Genomic DNA, 18,835 nt, shown 5'->3' on the forward strand with positions numbered 1-18,835 from the left:
TAGACACGGTAATGAGAGTAGAATGATATATTGATACTGAAATAAATCCTAACATTCACGACTGACACTCGTCAGGGGTAATCGTCAGCAACTAGCAGAGAATTGGAAAGAACTTTGTACATCAACAACCGTACCACCAAATATGACGTACCCAGCATGAAAATATGAATCATCGAGGAAAACACAGCTTAAGCAAAATGTACAAAGAATATTTCGAATAATTTCATATATAGTACGTTTGTTGATATACAAAATTCTTTTGAATTCTCTTCAAGTTGCTGACGATTACCCCTGACGAGTGTCACCAACAATATTCGGGTTTGTTTCAATATGAATATACTATTTAATTGTAATTGAAATTGTTTGTTGCATGATAAAATTCTTTTTATGTATTTGGATTCGGCTAGGGAGTCAGAGAACTATAGCCTCATCCACCTCAAGGGGTAGACAATTATTTTCCCATACGCGTCAAATGAAAAAAAACATAGGTTGTCGGGCCGGGCCATCACTTCAAATTAGGCCTATATTCCGTGGCGTAATTCATTTCAAACTATAAAAAAGTGAGTAAAACTGTTACCACAAGCTGCTGAGAGGATGTGTTAAAATTGGGCAATGAGAAAGTGCAGTTTAATTTACAAAAAATAATATTTACTCATTCAGTGTCATTATTCAAAACAATGCAAAACATGAAACATTCTTCACTCATTTCAATCACATTCACCCCCTGACGCCCAGAGCCCTTTTTTCTGTTAAGATACGAAATGTATTTGGGATAGTACAAAGCTGGTCTTCGAGCGGTGTGTAGCTTGGCATTTAGCCTTGTTGTTTTGAGAGCTTCAGTGGCAGATTCTCTGAAATCTGCGCTTTCTCGGTCTCAGCCGACGAGTCTGTATTTCACTGCGTTTTTCTCATAAATATATTCCTCAACACGGTACCGGTACTCAGTCTATGTTTTTAGTTCACGCATTAGTATTCAAAGGTAGACTTTGTTTTATAAACTCCAGGCTACCTTTCGTGGGCCGGTCAGAATAGCGTTGGGGGCCGCACTTTGCCCAAGTCTGACCTACTATTTCACTGCTAAACTGGGGAATATTGATCTGCATGTATTTCCTGATGCTTACAGGTGTCCAGATACAGCCTTTGTAGTTTATTCCATGTCTAAACATAACAATGACTGTAATGCTGTTTGAAAATTTGTGTAAAGCAAGATGCTATATCTTTTTTATGTCAGCGTTATCAGTTATGCATAGACTCAAAAATCCGATATCGGTCAGGCTCTAGAAATTAGAATCCGCACAAGAGCTGTCACCTTTTGCCAAACTCCACGAGAGCGTGACATTCGTCGATCCGACCAGCAAAACGAGTGGCGCTTTTGGGGTTGCCGGCACTGAAATGGAAAATTGTTGACCAACAGATTACAAAATTTGCAATGTTTGCAGACTGTTTCTCACAAGTCCCGTCGATCAGAACACCCGGGTCGCTTTTGCTCCCGCTTTGGCCGACAGAGAAAATGCTAAATTCGTAGAGCAGTCCGGCGGTCAGGTTCGAAATGATTTTATTGGTGGGAATGCCGGCGGTCACTTCGCCTTCGACCAATCCCGCGCCCTCTTTGATCGACCGATAACGGATTATGTACGATATGGCTCCTGCGAAATTTAAACGTACAAATGAAACAGCTGGTTTGCGGTTCATAACTTGAAGATTGCCTTCATTACAACATCCATTGCTACAATACATTTAATATGACTCAACTCTTTTGGGATGACTCATATAAAGTTTTATCGCAGGGGTTCCTAAACTGGGGTGCGCGAAATAGTTTTTTTGAAATATGTCATCAGGAGACTACAAAACCAGATTATCCTTTTAGAATAATGTCGTCAGTTGGACGGTGACTACCTGGCACGGAATAGCATAAATAAAGTGTAGCTTGATGTAAGGAACTTTTTTAGTCAACAGGTGTCTATTTGAACATCAAATAGCCCAAAGCGCAGACTTGATTTTTGATTGATTTTTGAAATTTTGGAAGCGCACGCAAACATCCACAACGGGGTCCGCGATCAATAAGGTTTAAGAACCCCTGTGCTAGAGGCAGGCCTTTGGAACCGGAGACGGAGCCCCGGAGCCGTCCATTTTCAGCGGAGCCGGAGCTGGAGCCAGTTCTATAAACAGTAGCTCCGGCTCCGATGTATTTCATAGGATGATATGCTCTTACTGATGGCTGAATTCGCATAATATTACGATAATCGTTCAAATAATTGACTAGCATGTCACAAAACAGGATTGATGCTTATGTGATATCAGCAATATACCTAATTAGTATTGAGACGAATATATAAGCGACGCCATAGGATATAACCATGACATTGCTGCACATGTTGAGAGAAACGTTGGACGAGCAAATGCACGTTCTTCGTTGATAGTTTTTTAATCGTAGCGCCAAATTGGATAGTGTGTTGATAGTCGACGAATGACAAACAGACTGGTAACGCCTGGTAACTGTATACCTTACAAACCTCCTATTAACCTGCTTTGTTTTGTCTATGTCATGATTGTTATGTCACACTTTGCCATGTTGGTTTCACTTTAGAATCTGTTTCTATCATTTTCGTGAAGCAAAAATTCTTCGAGCTATAATTAGGGCAGAGTATGGATTGTGGGGATTCTAGTAGAGTAGTATGAAACGATTTTTTCAAGTACTGAAATTACACATATCTTACCACTTAGACTGAATACATAACCAATAATTATAGATTCGATACTTTATTCCCACAGGTAACCTTGAAACTACGTGATCAACATCAGTGTCATAAAGTGAAACTAAACACGCATGGTCGTCAAAATACCGAATTATCCTAACGTGACGAAGAAACTGTCCTTATTTTGATTGTGGTCGCATAAAGGGTACATATTTGAACTTGCCACATCACCACACAATATACTCAAAGCCTAATACTGGACTCGGAATCAAATCATCCAGTACTGGATTTTGCCTAGCCTAACTTATTCTAGATCTATCATAATCATTATTGCAATGAATATTGTGACGAAAGCAAATAAAATAGTAACAAATTAACCGATATCCCACCTCGGACATGAATCCATGAGATTTCAACGTAAGTGGTTCCCACGTCAGCCAGAAATAATTCCGGGGGCGGGCTTGGCGCGGTGATGGTAGCGGTCCGTTCGCTTTCGCGTTGGTTCCTAGAGCCTTCGATAGCCACAGAGTACAGGCCGAAGGAGTAATGAGTGGACGGCCTCAGTTTCTCAATGGTCAACTGTAAAGAAATGAGAACATAGATAATAGAATAATATAATAGTGAAACGGTGAGAGTGAAATAGTGAGATATTTCCTGGTAGAGTCGAGATAGTTGCCGAAATTTGTGCTACTCGAGTAGAATAGTTGCCATAATTGGCAAAATATATAAAGTCAACGAAAAGTACAGATTAAACAACCAACCTTCGAGTCCTGGGTCTGCACTTCGGTCAATCTCCGCAGATCAGAAATAGAAACAACATAGGAAGAAGCCCCTTTGATCGGGTCCCACTCCAAAGTCACCGTGGTCGATGTCACCCCCACAACCCGGGGCTTTCCAGGAGAGTCCGGCACTAAAATATCGGTTCGTATCAACCACACGGTGGCTACTACGGTTGTTCAAAAATTCCTCTTCAAATTTTACTGTCTCTTTGATAAAATTGTTCGGTTGGCTAAAAACACTGCGCAGGAAATTTGGATCAATTCCAACCTGTAGAAGTGAAGATACTACAGCTGGAAAAGCTTAAATTTGTTTTAAAAAGGATATTTTTCAAATTTCACTGGCAACTGCATGAAAGTTGTCAAAAAAATCAATGTATACAGTAACAAATTTAGCTGAATTCCAACCGGTAAAGGTGCAATATTGGTGTTCAAAGTTTTGGATTTCAAATAATATTATTTACTATTTGTTTCAAATCCAAAATTTTGTACCGGTACTCCAATAACTTCACTTCTACCGGTCAGAATAGAGCTAAATTTGGTGTGCAGAATTTTTCAGCCAACCTAACAATTTTATCGAAAAGAAGAAAAAGGTTATTTTTGAACAAACCCCAGTAGCTACCCATTCACAACAACTCACTGGTCTCTATCAACGTCGGTTCGCTTTCCGCACTCTCAGCGAGATCGTAGCTGAACGCGATCAGAGTCGCAAAATAGCTCTCTCCCCCGTTCAAGTTATTGATGGTGTATCTCATATTGGTCGTGTTGCGCGATTCAACGAGACCGTCGTCACCCTCGATACGAACGTTCAAAATATAACCAACAGCACCTGTTGCAAAAAAGGGATACAGTTTCAAGCGTTGGTGAACAATAACAAAGTAATTCTGCATTTTCCGAGCGCTAGAACAAACTCTTTCCACTTGCATTGCTTACTCAAGTGCTTTCGAGACTGCTTTCAATTCTGGTGGAACAGTTTTTGGACTAGAAAAGCTCTTACCGGTGACTTTCTTCCAAGTAACGGTGACGGAAGACGCGGACACTTTGATAATTTGCGGTTTCTCCGGTATCCGTGGCACTGAAAGGCAAAGCAGTTTCAAACAGTTGGGCAACTAGAATAGATTCAGTTTTTCAGAATTTGATTAGATTAAGATTTGTAACTACACAGTTTTTTACAAATTAGATTGGAATTTCATTGATGGCTACACAGCTTATTTTTCAAAATTAGACTAGAATTACGATTACCGGTAACTACAGTTTTTTCCAAAGTATATGAGAATTAGATACCCGTATATAGCTCCACATTTTGTCTCCAGATTAGATTGGAATTAGAGTGATACCTATGAAGTTAATTATATAAAAATAAATAACAAAAAAATTGAAAATTTTCTGTTCACCCCATGAAAGTGATAGGTTGTCTATAGATACGATGTTCACCAAATTTGGTTCAATTCCAACCAATAAAACCAGAGTTATTGCCGTCGATAAATTTGAATTTGAATAAAATAGTATTGACGGTGGGCACCAATATAATGAATAATTGAAGAATTGGTCACCGTAAATACTATTTTATTCATAATCCAAATTTTTTTGACGGTAATAACTCTGCTTGTACTGGTTGAAATTCAACCAAATTTGGTGACCATCGTTTCTGTAGACAACCCAACACTTTCATGGGGTGAACAGAACATTTTCAGTTTTTTTGTTATTTATTTTTAGATAACCAAATTAGGTGTGGAGGCTTAAATTAGGTAACCTAACAATTTTATCAAGTAGCCAGTGCGATTTGAGAAAAAAAGTCATTTTTGAAGAGCCCTAGTGTACAGTTCTCCTGTAGCATTTTCATGAAAAGCAAAATTCAGATTCGGATGTAAATGAGAACAAAAAAGATTTGAATAGAATTGGATCAACGGCATTTCCTCTATCAAGTCTAATTATACAACTAGCAATATGTAACTGTCTGGGTCCAGTTTCAAAGAAAATTCAGACAACTCACCAGTTAACCCTCGAGCAGGGTCACTAAGCTCCACGTTCATCCGACCTCCGCTACCCACCGACCGAATCCTGAACGTGTGCCAAACTCCAGGCTTGAGATCTTCGAATTTGTAGGCAGTATCGCTGGTTCTGAGTTGTTTCGGACCGGATTCTCCGTCCGCTTGCAACTCCAACATGTATTGTATGGCTCCCTGCACGCTGTCCCACTCGAACGTGAGGGTGGAATTTGTTTTGTCCACGAGACGAGGTCGGCCGGGCACGTCCGGCACTTGGCGGAAAAATCAATTTCAGTTTGCAGCAAACGACGCTGGCAAAATTTTTAGGCTCCAAACTTTCTGACCGAATCTCATCAGGAGTGAAGTAGCAAAATTGAAATTATAGACAGAATATTGTCGTTGTGATGCATGGCGATGTTGACATATATTATATCATGTCGTATATATTGGTATGTGCATGAATGTTGTTCAAAAACAACTTTTTTTCATATTTACGGGATTCACTGATTACATTGCCTACGCTACACAGCAAATTTTGCTCAATTCCAACTTATGAAAGCCGATGGAGAGCCAATTGAAATTTCGAATATTTTTTGGAAACATAGTATTTACAGTGGCAAATTTCGTAACTTCGACATGACCAAAAATGCGTTACAAGCATGCCTGAAGGGAGAGTGATGCTTTTTCTGTGTGTTTACATCTTGAAAAGGGCCTGTGATAGTGTTTGGGTAAAGATATCACCAATTAACGAAAAATAATTCTGACACTGATTAGCTGAAAACTAGTCAGCTCCATTGAAATAGCATTGTTACAACAATAATTCTTTTCAACGCTTTCAGGTGGCGACTAACTCTGAAGGCCCCTAGCCGCGTCCTAGTCTATATTGTCATTTGTAATGTAGGCCTACCTTATTTTCCTTGTTTCTTGGTGTGATGAGTAAAAACCTATCTATCTATTCATGTTATGATGGAAACTACTCACGAACGGCATATAACACAGCGCAGTTCCGGTATAACAGAAATAAAGTGGGCAAAATTTGCTAAAAACGTGGGTCAGTCAAAAAGCTTGGTAAATTTGCCAATATTGTTTCTATAATGAAGTTTTGAACCTCAAGAAGCCAATTTCAATTTTGAATTGCAAATACATCGATTCTCATCAACTCACACGTTATCACCATCTGTGGGTCACTCTCCCTGCTTTGCACGCCATCTTCTCCTACGGCAGCCACAGTGATTAGGTACGTGATGCCCGTTTCAAGTCCGTCAATTTCCGCCACTTGTTGGCTCACTCGCTCTGTCTTGAGAAGTTCTTCGGTGTTTGCGTCACGGAATCTCAGCAAATACCACTTGGCGCCTGGTGAAAAGAAGGCATTCGATTTGCCAACAACGTGTCGAGATTAGATTTTCGAGCCAATAGTGATAAAACTGAAAACTAGCACCTTCACTGATAACCCCAATATATTCAGCCGGTATGCAAAAGATATGGTGTCTAGCTTAAGACGCATTTTTAAAACTTCAGAGGGCTTTTTTCGAGGTACAGAACTTCAATATACAATTGAGTAGTATATTCATATTGAAATGAACCCGAATATTTTCGGCTGACACTCGTCAGGGGTAATCGTCAGCAACTAGTAGAGAATTGGAAAGAACATTGTAGATCAACAATCGTATCTCGAAATATGACGTCAAGAGCTTGAAATGAGATCAAATGAGAGCAAGGCTGTAATGACTCGAGTCATGACTCGGCTCGAGTCAGACTCGAGTCACGATTTTTTGACGACTCGACTCGAGTCATTTTCTTAAAATACGGAAATGACTCGACTCGACTCGAGTCAATCTGTGTATTGACTCGATTTGGACTCGATACATTGCGCATGACTCGAATCAAGTCATATGACTCGAGACTCAGACGACCAAGACCTACATATAATTGTAATTTCGAAGAATAGTAAAGTAACCACACAATTGGGATTCCGTCTATCTTATAAGCTACCGGTACTTGAAAATGCGACTAGAAACAGCTAAAAGTGAAGGAAATGAGTATATTATAAATGCAAACCATTCGATATCACCAGAGTTATAAAAAGTGGGTTTAACAAGACGTTAACTGGAAACTGAGCAATCAACACAATGACTTTGACTCGGACTCGAGTCATAATGCCATGACTCGGACTCGAACCTCTGCTTGCTGACTTGGACTAGGACTTGACTCGGTGGTGAATTGAAAATGACTCGACTTGACTCGAGTCAAAACTATAAAATTGAAATTGACTTGTGACTCGGAGCCTTGTGACTTGGTTACAACCCTGGTTCTCACATAATTCCCTCTCAACATGCAAACGCCCGTCTCCACACCATTTCAGATCAAATTGAAAATTTTCACATCGATCAGGCATTACATTTGGTGCATAACAAACTTTGTTTCAAGAAAATCGGACAATTCGTTACAGAGTTATTGCAATTTGAAAAATGAAATTTTGTGCTCACTCGGTCGTGACGCTATACCGCTTGGAACCTGTGTCTATTTGTAATTAACATTATAGTGATCAAATTGCTGCCGGGCAGACTTAAATTTTTGTAGTAAGATATTTTGGTATATGCTTATTGTGATAGACCTAAATTTTTAACTTTACTAATGGGGGTTAGGGGTCAAATGTCAATTCAAAGTCATCATGTTTTCAAAATCAGCCATGCGTAACAAATATGCAACTCTGCCTAGTGTTATTCTATTTAAACCGATTTTTTCGAGGAAGGTGTCAAATGGAAGCTTGGAAAGAGTAGAACGTTGCTGAATTGGTATTGCATGTGATATTTGACTGCCACTTGTCTAAAACTTCATTGAAAAGATGCGCTCTAATTAGTGCATGACCTGTTCTGCATAAAGTGTCAAAGTATATTTTTAAGCGTGTTCCTGTCTTATATTCAATTCATAACCAATTCTGATGGATTCTAATTGGTAACAGCTTTCATATGACACTTTACTTATGAATTTTGAGTTAGATAGAGTCGTGCCACAGAGTTCAGAAATATCGTCACGCATCACTGATTTTAACATACTGGTATGTCTATTTTCAAATCAAGATTTGAACCTTGATTTTGTAATGCGGAGGGGAATTCCTAGTGAGTGAAGAACATGTACCACCAATCATTGCTTACCAGCATTACTACCTGCAGCCTGTATAAGTAATGATCTTAGCAGTTATAATTGTACGCAAATTTCATGGTTGAGTAAGCACGAAGTCCTCATTCTTCATACTGCAATTGCTCAAGAACCGATCAATAAAGTTATATTAATTAAATTATATTCTACTCAGAATTGGGTACTTTAGTAGTACATGATATTGCAGAGAAATCTGAGAGGGTGTGAAGACGAATTGAAATATTATTTGGATGTTGACTCAATTTACTGATAGGCGGTAAACCCAGAAGCACCCTTGCAAGTATAATGCACGTGCAATAAATAAAAGTACTCTGAGCATGACAATAATTATCTACTGAAACACATTATCATATAAGGAGTAGAATAATGGCAAAATCAGATAATCACTGAATTAATATAATTTAAATTAATTACAAAATGACCTATTTTGCATTATGCACCATATTATATTTTTAACCATGTTGCTGTCAAATATCAATAACAAAACTAAGTTTCGTGCATTCTAGTTGGAAACAGCTTTCAAATGACACCTTGCTTGTGAATTTTGGTTTAAATAGAATTGCACCAGATGAGTTAAAAAATATCGTTATGCATCACCGATTTTAACATATGCCAATTTTGAAATCGCGTTTTGAACCTTGACCCAATACTGTGGAGCGGGGAAATTCGTGCTAAGTGAAGAACATGTACCAACAATTATTGCTAAATAACATTCAAACCTTTACTCTACGTAACCTCTGAGCTTTATCAGTTACAATCATACACAGGTTTTGTGTTGCCAAATTTCATGGTTGAGTAATCACAAAATCATCATTTTTCAAACTGCAATAACTCGAGAGCCGTTCAACGAAATTGTCCGAAATAAATTTCGTTGTACTCAGAACTAGATACTTTAGTTGTATATAAATTTAGAGAAAAATCTGAGAGGGTGTGGAGACGGATTTAAAAAATATTTGCATGTTGACAGGGAATTACTCTGTAGTGAAATAGGTATAGCTGAAAAACTACTGAACAGTCTTTAATTAATGAGATGTAGAATTGTCATTATAATATCGCTTCGAAATTGTCAATTATTCAATTTACCTCTCACTCGATTCCATTGCAGGGTAACCGAGTTTTGAGTGATGCTCTGCACACGCAAACCACCGATTTTTTGAGGCACCGTCTGCACTTTCAAAGTAGCCGGGTTTTCTGAGTCGTACTCCGAATTCTGTCCTAGTGAATAAACGTTGAATATGTACACGGTCCCAACTCCGAGGGCTTGAGCGCTGAAGAAAGTCGCTGACACAGTTCTTTTTATCCAATCCGGAGAGTTTATAGCCTTGAATTGTACGAGATATGATTCAACGCCGACTCTAGCGTCCCAAGTGACGTTGATAGAACGAGTTGTTCTAGAAACCAGTTCCAAACGGCTTGGGTTGGTCGGCGCGATTCTGGCAGTCACCGATGATCGTTCCTTGCTTTCTGTACCAGCGATTGTTTTTGATGACGCGTCAAACCGATACAGTTTTCCTGACAACAACGGCTTGACAATGAACGAGGTTCCGTTGATTTCATCAACTCGAACTAGAAGATCAACTCCAGTAGATGTCTCGATGTCGTAGGTTCTCACAGAATACGTTGCAGCCCCTGAACAGACGAACAGACAGTTATTTCCAAAATAAGAAAAAAAGAATTCAAATAAATATGATACGGTCATATATAGCAGACCTACAACGTTATGAACATAAATATGTGTTGTAAAAAGTTTAAAGAAGAAATATGTATAGCAATATATTTGAATTTGATATGCATATTAGGCAGGTACTTGAAAAGCGAATTTTGGAAATATGTTGGTCTGGCTCTGATGAAATGTTCCTTTTGGGTAAAAGACATAAAAAACCTAGTTTAAAATATTGAATTGCTATTCATTAATGTTTAGAAGTGGCTCAATGGATGCGAATTTCTACCCATAATTCGTCTAAAAGTGAACAGAATTGTCAAATTTAAGCAGGATGGACCATATATGATTTGGTGTATTTACTGTACTGATGTACACCAAACAAATGTCCATAAAAAGTTAAAAATGCTTTAAAAAAGAAGACATTCCACAGTAATATTTTCATGGACTGTTTTATAATGATATCTGAAGTCCTTAGACTCTGTGCGAGGCATGTTTTTCAATTCGGTTGAAAGTCCTTCTGTTGACACAAACTAGGTCGGCATATTTTGATTAAGTCCACTCTCCAAGGCATACAAATGAAAGTGTGAACGGCATCTTCCGACGACACAATCTCGATCATTCTTCACACAAACAGAATTATCCGACAAATGCTTGCCAACGGCAAAGTTCATGGCTCTTGCCTGTTCTGATTCGAGCTTCAGGGGATGAGTTAAGGGCGACCGCATCATGCACGTCTTCTAATAGATCTAGTGACATGTTGATTTACGAGTGTCAGCTGAAAATATTCGGCTTTATTTCACTATGAATGTTTTATTGAATTCTATAGCGAAGTTCTGTACATCGAAGAAGCTCTTCACATGTTTATCCATGGATCCCGAGCTTCTCACCTTTTACCGATTCCCACTCGAGTTTGGCCGACCGGTCCGTCACGTAGCCGAGAGAAATCTGCGGAGCGTCGGGTATCGTGTGTACGATCAGACGATTGTCGCTCTCACTTCTCTCTCCCCTGTGAAGGACGGCAAGTTCCAACACGTAGCTCCTGCCTGGGGAGAGTTCTACTGCTCGATAGCTGTTGCCAGATACACTTGTAGATATGACAACCTGCACAATTCACATGCGAAATATGTCATAAGGGCACAGTTAAGATTTTTGTCGCGTGTTACTACTAGGGTTGTACAAAATCAAGTACGAGTGATACAATTCTGAATCGCGTATCACATTTCGAGTCAAGTATTCCAGTATGGCTCATTACTCATTTTAGGCGTCCAGTTCTACACATCTTCAAGACTATTTGGTAATTTTTAGCAGACCTATTTCATTGCACTTTGTGCAAATGCAGTGGGTCGGTCGTGACATCAAAGATATGTCATTTCCATTAACGTGCGTAGCTTTGAACTACATGTTTCATATGCTGTGGTACGACCAATCGTGGTTTACAGCCTTCAATAGTGGAAAATGGTCTCGAAACTACAATTCCGGCTGATAAATCAAGAAGCGTATCATTTCATTACTCGAACCATTACATTTAATACACTTCAGGTTTGGGTACTCACCTCATTGGTGTCTAGTCTCTTCACCGTGATGTAATAAAATACGCCTCGTAAATCAGAGGAAGCCCAACTGACGGTGAATGAGGTTTTTGTGACTGACAATGGATCGAGAACCATCTTTGGCACCTCAATTCCTGCACAAAAAGTATCGTTGAATGTTGATAAACGTGGAATTTTGCGAGAATTTACCGGTAGAGAGAAAAGACACAGCCCGCGGCCCTCGTTTCCCATCGCCGTCAATGGCCCAGGCGTCGAGCGAGTACCGAGTTCCTTGCTCCAAGTCGCCGAAAGTGACTGATGTTTGATTGGATGCGGCCGTTTTCGACTGAAAAGCCTCTTTTCCACCGGAAAGTCGAATCTGCCCAAGACAACAAAGTGTATAGTAGGGCTCTTCAAAAATGACTTCTTTACTCAAGTCACACTGGCTACTTGATAAAATTGTTAGGTTACCTAATTTAAGCCTACACACCAAATTTGGTTCAATTCCAACCAGTAGCCGCATTGCTACAGGAGAACAAAGTTTCTACTTATTATATAAAAATAAATAACAAAAAATTTGAAAATTTTCTGTTCACCCCATGAAATTGTTAGGTTGTATATAGAAACGATGTTCACCAAATTTGGGTGAATTCCAACCAGTGGAAGCGGAGTTATCGCCGTCGAAAAATTTGGATTATCAATAAATAGTATTTACGGTGACCAATTCCTTAATTATTTATTATAGTGGTGCCCACCGTAAATACTATTTTATTCAAATCCAAATTTTTCGACAAAAATAACTTCGCTTGTACTGGTTGGAACTCAACCAAATTTGGTGAACATTGTTTCTATAGACAACCTAACACTTTCATAGGGTGAACAGAAAATTTTCAAATTTTTGGTTATTTATTTTTATATAATAAATAGAAACTTTCTTCTCCTGTAGCAATGCGGCTACTGGTTGGAATTGAACCAAATTTGGTGTGTAGGCTTAAATTAGGTAACCTAACAATTTTATCAAGTAGCCAGTGCGATTTGAGAAAAAAAGTCATTTTTGAAGAGCCCTAGTGTATAGGCTCCTCAAGCTTAAAGACAAGGGTTGGGCAAAATCCAGTAATCGAGAGATTACATTGTGAACCAAGTATTAATCATCCGAGTCGAGTATTCAAGTATCATTCATTATGATGTCATACAGATGTGACTGATGTGGAATGTTCAAAAATGTACTTTTTATAAGATTGCCAAGAAAATAATTCCATTTCTATGCCCAATAAAATTAATTTGGTACTTTAACAACATCGGACTTTCTGATCACAAAATCCCAGAAATGTCATTTGCACTAACGTGCGTGGTACTGTGGCGTACTGCTTATTTCATACGCTGTAATACAAACTATCGTTGGAAAATATTATCAAAATGATAATTAATAAAAATATTTATTAAATTAACTCAAAATGTAAAGGAGCGTATAATTTCAGTACTCGAAGAATTTCTCTCTCACTACTCGAAGCGAATTATTACAATTAATGCTCAATTCAGATACAAGTATTCGAATACTGTGTCCAATCCTAACGAAAAGTGAATCATTTCTTCGAACCTGAATGAAATATTCCGATGCAAAAGGTTGCGAGGTCCACACGACCTGTATAGAACGGTCCGTGATGCGTCCGCGCTCCAGCTGCATTTGCGAGATTGCTGAACATAAATATTGTATGAACGGTACAATCTCACAATATGACTGACATGATACCTCCAGGGTTGCAATGACTCGAGACCGACTCGAGATGCCATTTTTGAAAATGACTCGACTAGAGTTGAGTCGTTTTTCTATATTCCTATGATTATATCAAATCATATGACTCACGAAAAATAGGACTTGTCTATTACCTATTTCAATAAACATATTAGGAGTAGATGTGGTCAAAGTACTCAGTGTTGGTCCTCAAGTAAAAGCAACAATTTGCATCTAAGCAAAAAGTACGTATTCTAGGTGTAGTTTTACCTAAAATACTGTAAGGTAAAAGTAGTAGTTTAAAATCAAAACCCCTTGAGGAAGTAGTACAAGTAGGCAAAACGTACTTGAGTACTTTGATAAAGTAGAAGTACTTCCTTACTGACCGTCTTTGGATAAGAGTGAGGCAGATGGGCATACTATGAATGCGTGGAATTCGTTTCACCTCAGCAGAGTTGTGAAAATGAGTTGAACATGGCTTAGACTGAACAGTAATACACAGTACCGTAGTCCGTATGCCTTTACGACTTCTGACTTGGACTCGGACTCGAGTCTCAACACTACGACTCTGGCTTGAGTCGGTGGTGAATTGAAAATGACTCGACTTGACTCGCTTCAAAACTGAGTAAGATTGACTTGTGACTCGGAATCTATGTGACTTGGTTTCAAGACTGGTTTCACGATTGGCACTTACGTGGTTTGCAAATTGTTTCCGCGATCCATTCTTCAAATCTGACCAGATCGATGAAGGTCTGTAATACGCGAACGTGCCCCTGAGTTGGTTCTGATGCAATCTTTGACAATTCAAAGTAATTCGGTCCTGGAATACAACAACCATAGCAGAGTTGGCCAACTAGAATATTTGCAGCTTTTCCAAATTAGATTAGAAATAGAACCCAGAGTGGAATTGGTGGAAACGTCACGGATAACTTTCGGCACTTCTTCGTTATTCCCCACACATCGAAAAAATGATCCCCATGACACCAATAAATGTTTCCCATGAACATTACCAGAAAAATTTATAAACGTCAAAATGAATTGTTCATCGCGTTGGGGTGGGATAGACGGATATTAGGAATGGGGGAGGGGGATATTAGGATGGGTTAGGGTTAGGATATCCTAATATTAGGGTTGGGGATATTAGGGTCGGGAGATATTAGGGTGGGTTAGGATTAGGTTTGGGGATATCAGGGATGGGGAGGGGGATATTGGGGTGGCTTAGGATATCCTAAGATTAGGGTCGGGAGATATTAGGGTGGGTTAGGATATTCTAAGATTAGGGTTGGGGATATTGGGGAGGAGGATATTAGGGTGGGTTAGGGTCAAGGTTGGGATATCCTAAGACTAGGGATGGGGGAGGAGATATTAGGGTTAGGATATCATAAGATAAGGGTTGGGGATATTAGGGTCAAGGATGGGGTTAGGATATCCTAAGATTAGGGTTGGAGGTGAAGATTACAACATTCCAAACCCTAATCTTGGGATACCTTGACCCCAAATTTAACCCTAATCTCGGGATATCCTACCTCAACCTTGACCCTAACCTACCCTACCACCCTCACCCGCAACCCCAATCTTAGGATATCCTAACCACCCAAATAGCCCCTTCCGCAACCCTAATCTTAGGATATTCTAACTCACCCTAATACCGCCTTCCCCAACCCTAATATCTCCAACCCCGACCCCAATATTCCCTTCCCAGGACCCTTATATCTCCCACCCCGACCCTAATACTCCCCTAGTCATAATCCCCAATTTATTTTGACGTGTATAAATTTTCACATGTTCATGGGAATCATTTATTGGTTTCATGGTGATCACTTCTGGATGTGTGAGGAATAACAAAGAAGTGCCGAACTTTCTGTTTAATTACCTAATTATTCTATGCAGAAAAGCTCTCATCACTCAGAATTTATTTCAAAAGATGAACCGACATTCCATAGGGCAGTGGTTCTCAACCTTTTTGGCTTCGCGGACCCCTTTTGACCGTCACGGACCCTCGCGGACCCCCTCAAGTTTCAGTTCAATTTTAGCTCTATTATGGTGCAACCTTCATCTGTCTTCTGCAAATATGAACTGTAGGCTTGTGATAAACAGCAAAATAATGATTTTTCTTGAAGATAACATCATACTATTTATGTAGAAATTGGTGGACAGTTAATATTTCAAAGCTAATTTTGCTGCTGTATTTCTTGAAGTACGTGGTCGTGTCTTGAAAGTCCGCGTCTTCGTTTTGATATGAACGAGGAGTGCCGACAACCATTTCCGCAAAGATAGATGGAAGCTAATGCAATATTAACGCATAACGCTTCCGACGATACTTTTGGTGTGATCGCAACATTGATGGCACCAAAATGAAGAAACACATATTTTATGCACGTATCACGTCCAGCATCTAGCGCAGGGACGGGCAGGGCAACATACGGACCGCGGGCCGCATTCGGCCCGCAGAGAGTTCCTATCGTCAAAGTGAAATCCTAATCTAAAAGTATATAGACAAATTTTATGCTCCAAAGAATGGATCCACGTTTTCCAACCAGAGAAAGACTGTCATGAAACTTGTTTTGTTCGGTTTTACATATATATTTACGAGCATACATTTTCGACCATGAACAATTGAACATTAACAAGACAAGGCTGCATACCAATCTAACTGGTGATATGAATTTCAGGGTTGGAGTGTATAATGCTTTGATAGCAACGAAACACTCCTTGTTCATAAAAAAATCAGCTTTGTCGATAGGGCATCAGCAATAAGAATGCGCCAAATCTGATAGCCGAGCTTTAAGAGCAGGTATATCATTGTCCGATTTATGACGAGTGTCAGCCGAAAATATTCGGGCTCATTTCAATAAGAATATACTATTCAATTGTATATTAAAGTTCTGTACCTCCAAGAAGTTGTTCCTTGCATTGGGACAAATTATGGAAATACTTCGGAAATTTTTATTTCAAACGACTGTTCATTAATTTGATGAGACTGACAACTTCAAATCGAGAAGGTTTTGCATACATAGCGAAGTCACCCTGATTGACGTTATTACTATCTCCATATTTTTATTTTTTCCACAAACCCCAACAAAAGGTTTAACAGCAATATGTTTGTATCAGCAGGTTATTGGAAAATTGGCAATGAAAATGAGATTCCACACTACGATAGTCCATGTATAGGACGATTATTATGATGATATGAGTCATGAGGTTTTAGCAGTTGGGGTGCGAAACTGCCTCATGCTTTCTCAAATTAAAAAATAAAATAAAAATTCGGTTATCAACCCTTTTAAAAATTTAGAGGTCTCGCGGACCCCCTGAAATTGCTTCGCGGACCCCTGGGGGTCCGCGGACCCCCGGTTGAGAACCGCTGCCATAGGGGATATAGCTACTAGTAAAGTTCTAGAATTACAATTCCATAACTGAATTCTGGAAAACTTGGAAATTGAATGCAATTCTGATTCAGATGGAAATCCAACAGAAATCGAGTTCACTTCATATCACATCAGAGTTCATCCTCATAAGCACAAGAATGGCAAATGTCTATACAATGATCTTGGCTCGTTTCGCACTGCACAATTCTCCTGTAGCATTTTCAGGAAAGCCAAAAATCAGATTAAAATTAAAATCACAGCATAGAAACATTTCAAAAATTTGATTAGAATTTCATTTTCACTCACTATCGATGCCAAACACGATGATCCTGCAATGTTTTCGAAGTTCGGCTGCAGGCTCCGCACTCAAGTCACTGGACACCCCTTCTATTATTATAACACAAACCGCGTCCAGCTCGGGACGACGACCTACAACACATCATATTATACATAAATATTATGCATATATTATTGCATATTGAAGTTCTGTACCTCAAAGAGACTCTTCATAAAAACTCATTCACGATTCGGTGCCCTGTTTATGCCGTTCGTTATTACAAACATAATTGTATTGTATCTATATTTCGAATTTGGTTAACCGCATTTACCATCGTTCGCTCCTGACGAGAGTCAGCCAGCTTCCAGTGGACTAAATTTGGCAATATGAACAATTGAACATATTCTTCGACGGTGTAATACTATTATTGAAGTTCTGTACTTTCAAACAACTATTCAATACAGAGATGCCACTGGGATATTTCGGAAAAACCCAGATGTGGAGGCGAAATAAACCCAGAAAAACCCAGATCCTATATTTCACGCAAAAGGCACGAGATAGCTGTGAAAGTGGAGCCTGATAGCCGTCGAATACACTCATACAGTCATTGAAGCCTTTAATATTGAATTTACAACCGTTCAGAATACACATTTTGCTTGGTTAACACTGCGAACCGCACAAAAAACATGTTGTTTTCCTCTCGACACATCGCAATGATAAAATTGGGGCGCAGCGTGAATAGTTGATAGAGTACCGGTACTAATTATATCATCGCGCTGCGAAAGTTCAATGCAATGCCATTCCCTATTTCTAAGGATGATTTCATGTATTTCAGCGACCTGAACAGATTGAAAGTAGCTTTCGATTGATTAATCCTACGACAATCACTTTTATTTGGAATAATCACAGACCAATGTATAGTGGAAATAAATAACTGCCAAATCATGAAATTCAGGGTTAGGGTAAGGGACTTAGGGTTAGGGTTCGAATGTGCTGATAGTGATAACCAATGCCTCTGATTAACTTAATAGTGGTGTCCAGCTAACTGACTCTCTCTCTCTCTCTCTGAGTGTCCCTGTTGGAACTATAAATATAATCAGATAACAATAGGATTATATTAGTCGGATCATCACCTGGTCTGTTCATGTGCTTGTGCATACCATACAGTTACATGATATTTATCGATACATGCCGAATTGTTCACCAAGTGCCGAGTTCGCTACTGGCAATCGTCCTATATGAAGATGACTTTCTGCGATCTGGAAGTTACCATTCAATGAAGCTCCATCGCATCAAGCCGAAGACTCTCATTTTAGTAGTGAAATAGATTCTTAACACTCTGTCGTTACAATAACAGCAAAATCCATCGACAATGGTGAACTGAAGTGCGTGCATTTTACGATATTGCGACCATACTAATCTAATATTTAATTTTCGAGCGTAAAACTGACCTGGCGAACTGGATGTTGAAAAAAACCCAGATTTCAAGGATAAAAACCCAGAAACCCAGGTGATGCTCAAAAAACCCAGATCTGGGTGGAAAAACCCAGGAGTGGCATCTCTGATTCAATATTCATGCGTAAATTTCCATACAGGGGAGATCCCCTGCTGTATTTATGTCAGAATTATTGAACCACAACACGTCACATC

The 18,835-nt window shown here is 39.2% G+C and overlaps 1 protein-coding gene across 1 annotated transcript in view; it reads right to left on the reverse strand.

The window, feature by feature from the left end:
• Window positions 1-18,835, reverse strand: part of LOC145432872 (tenascin-X-like) — an 81,443-nt gene that overhangs the window by 53,217 nt on the left and 9,391 nt on the right. The window contains exons 4-18 of the mRNA XM_080309695.1: window positions 17,215-17,337; window positions 14,238-14,363; window positions 13,409-13,506; window positions 12,022-12,190; window positions 11,836-11,966; window positions 11,170-11,383; window positions 9,703-10,248; window positions 6,625-6,813; window positions 5,466-5,732; window positions 4,470-4,547; window positions 4,113-4,301; window positions 3,458-3,606; window positions 3,086-3,275; window positions 1,452-1,646; window positions 1,310-1,387 (exon numbers count right to left, since the gene is read on the reverse strand). Of these exons, the coding sequence (XP_080165821.1) occupies window positions 1,310-1,387; window positions 1,452-1,646; window positions 3,086-3,275; window positions 3,458-3,606; window positions 4,113-4,301; window positions 4,470-4,547; window positions 5,466-5,732; window positions 6,625-6,813; window positions 9,703-10,248; window positions 11,170-11,383; window positions 11,836-11,966; window positions 12,022-12,190; window positions 13,409-13,506; window positions 14,238-14,363; window positions 17,215-17,337 (2,742 nt within the window). The remainder of the gene's footprint in view (window positions 1-1,309; window positions 1,388-1,451; window positions 1,647-3,085; window positions 3,276-3,457; window positions 3,607-4,112; window positions 4,302-4,469; window positions 4,548-5,465; window positions 5,733-6,624; window positions 6,814-9,702; window positions 10,249-11,169; window positions 11,384-11,835; window positions 11,967-12,021; window positions 12,191-13,408; window positions 13,507-14,237; window positions 14,364-17,214; window positions 17,338-18,835) is intronic.

Source organism: Botryllus schlosseri, chromosome 2, assembly GCF_051294905.1.
Source record: "Botryllus schlosseri isolate E-star chromosome 2, Bs_hap1, whole genome shotgun sequence".
NCBI classification, from domain to species: Eukaryota; Metazoa; Chordata; class Ascidiacea; order Stolidobranchia; family Styelidae; genus Botryllus; species Botryllus schlosseri.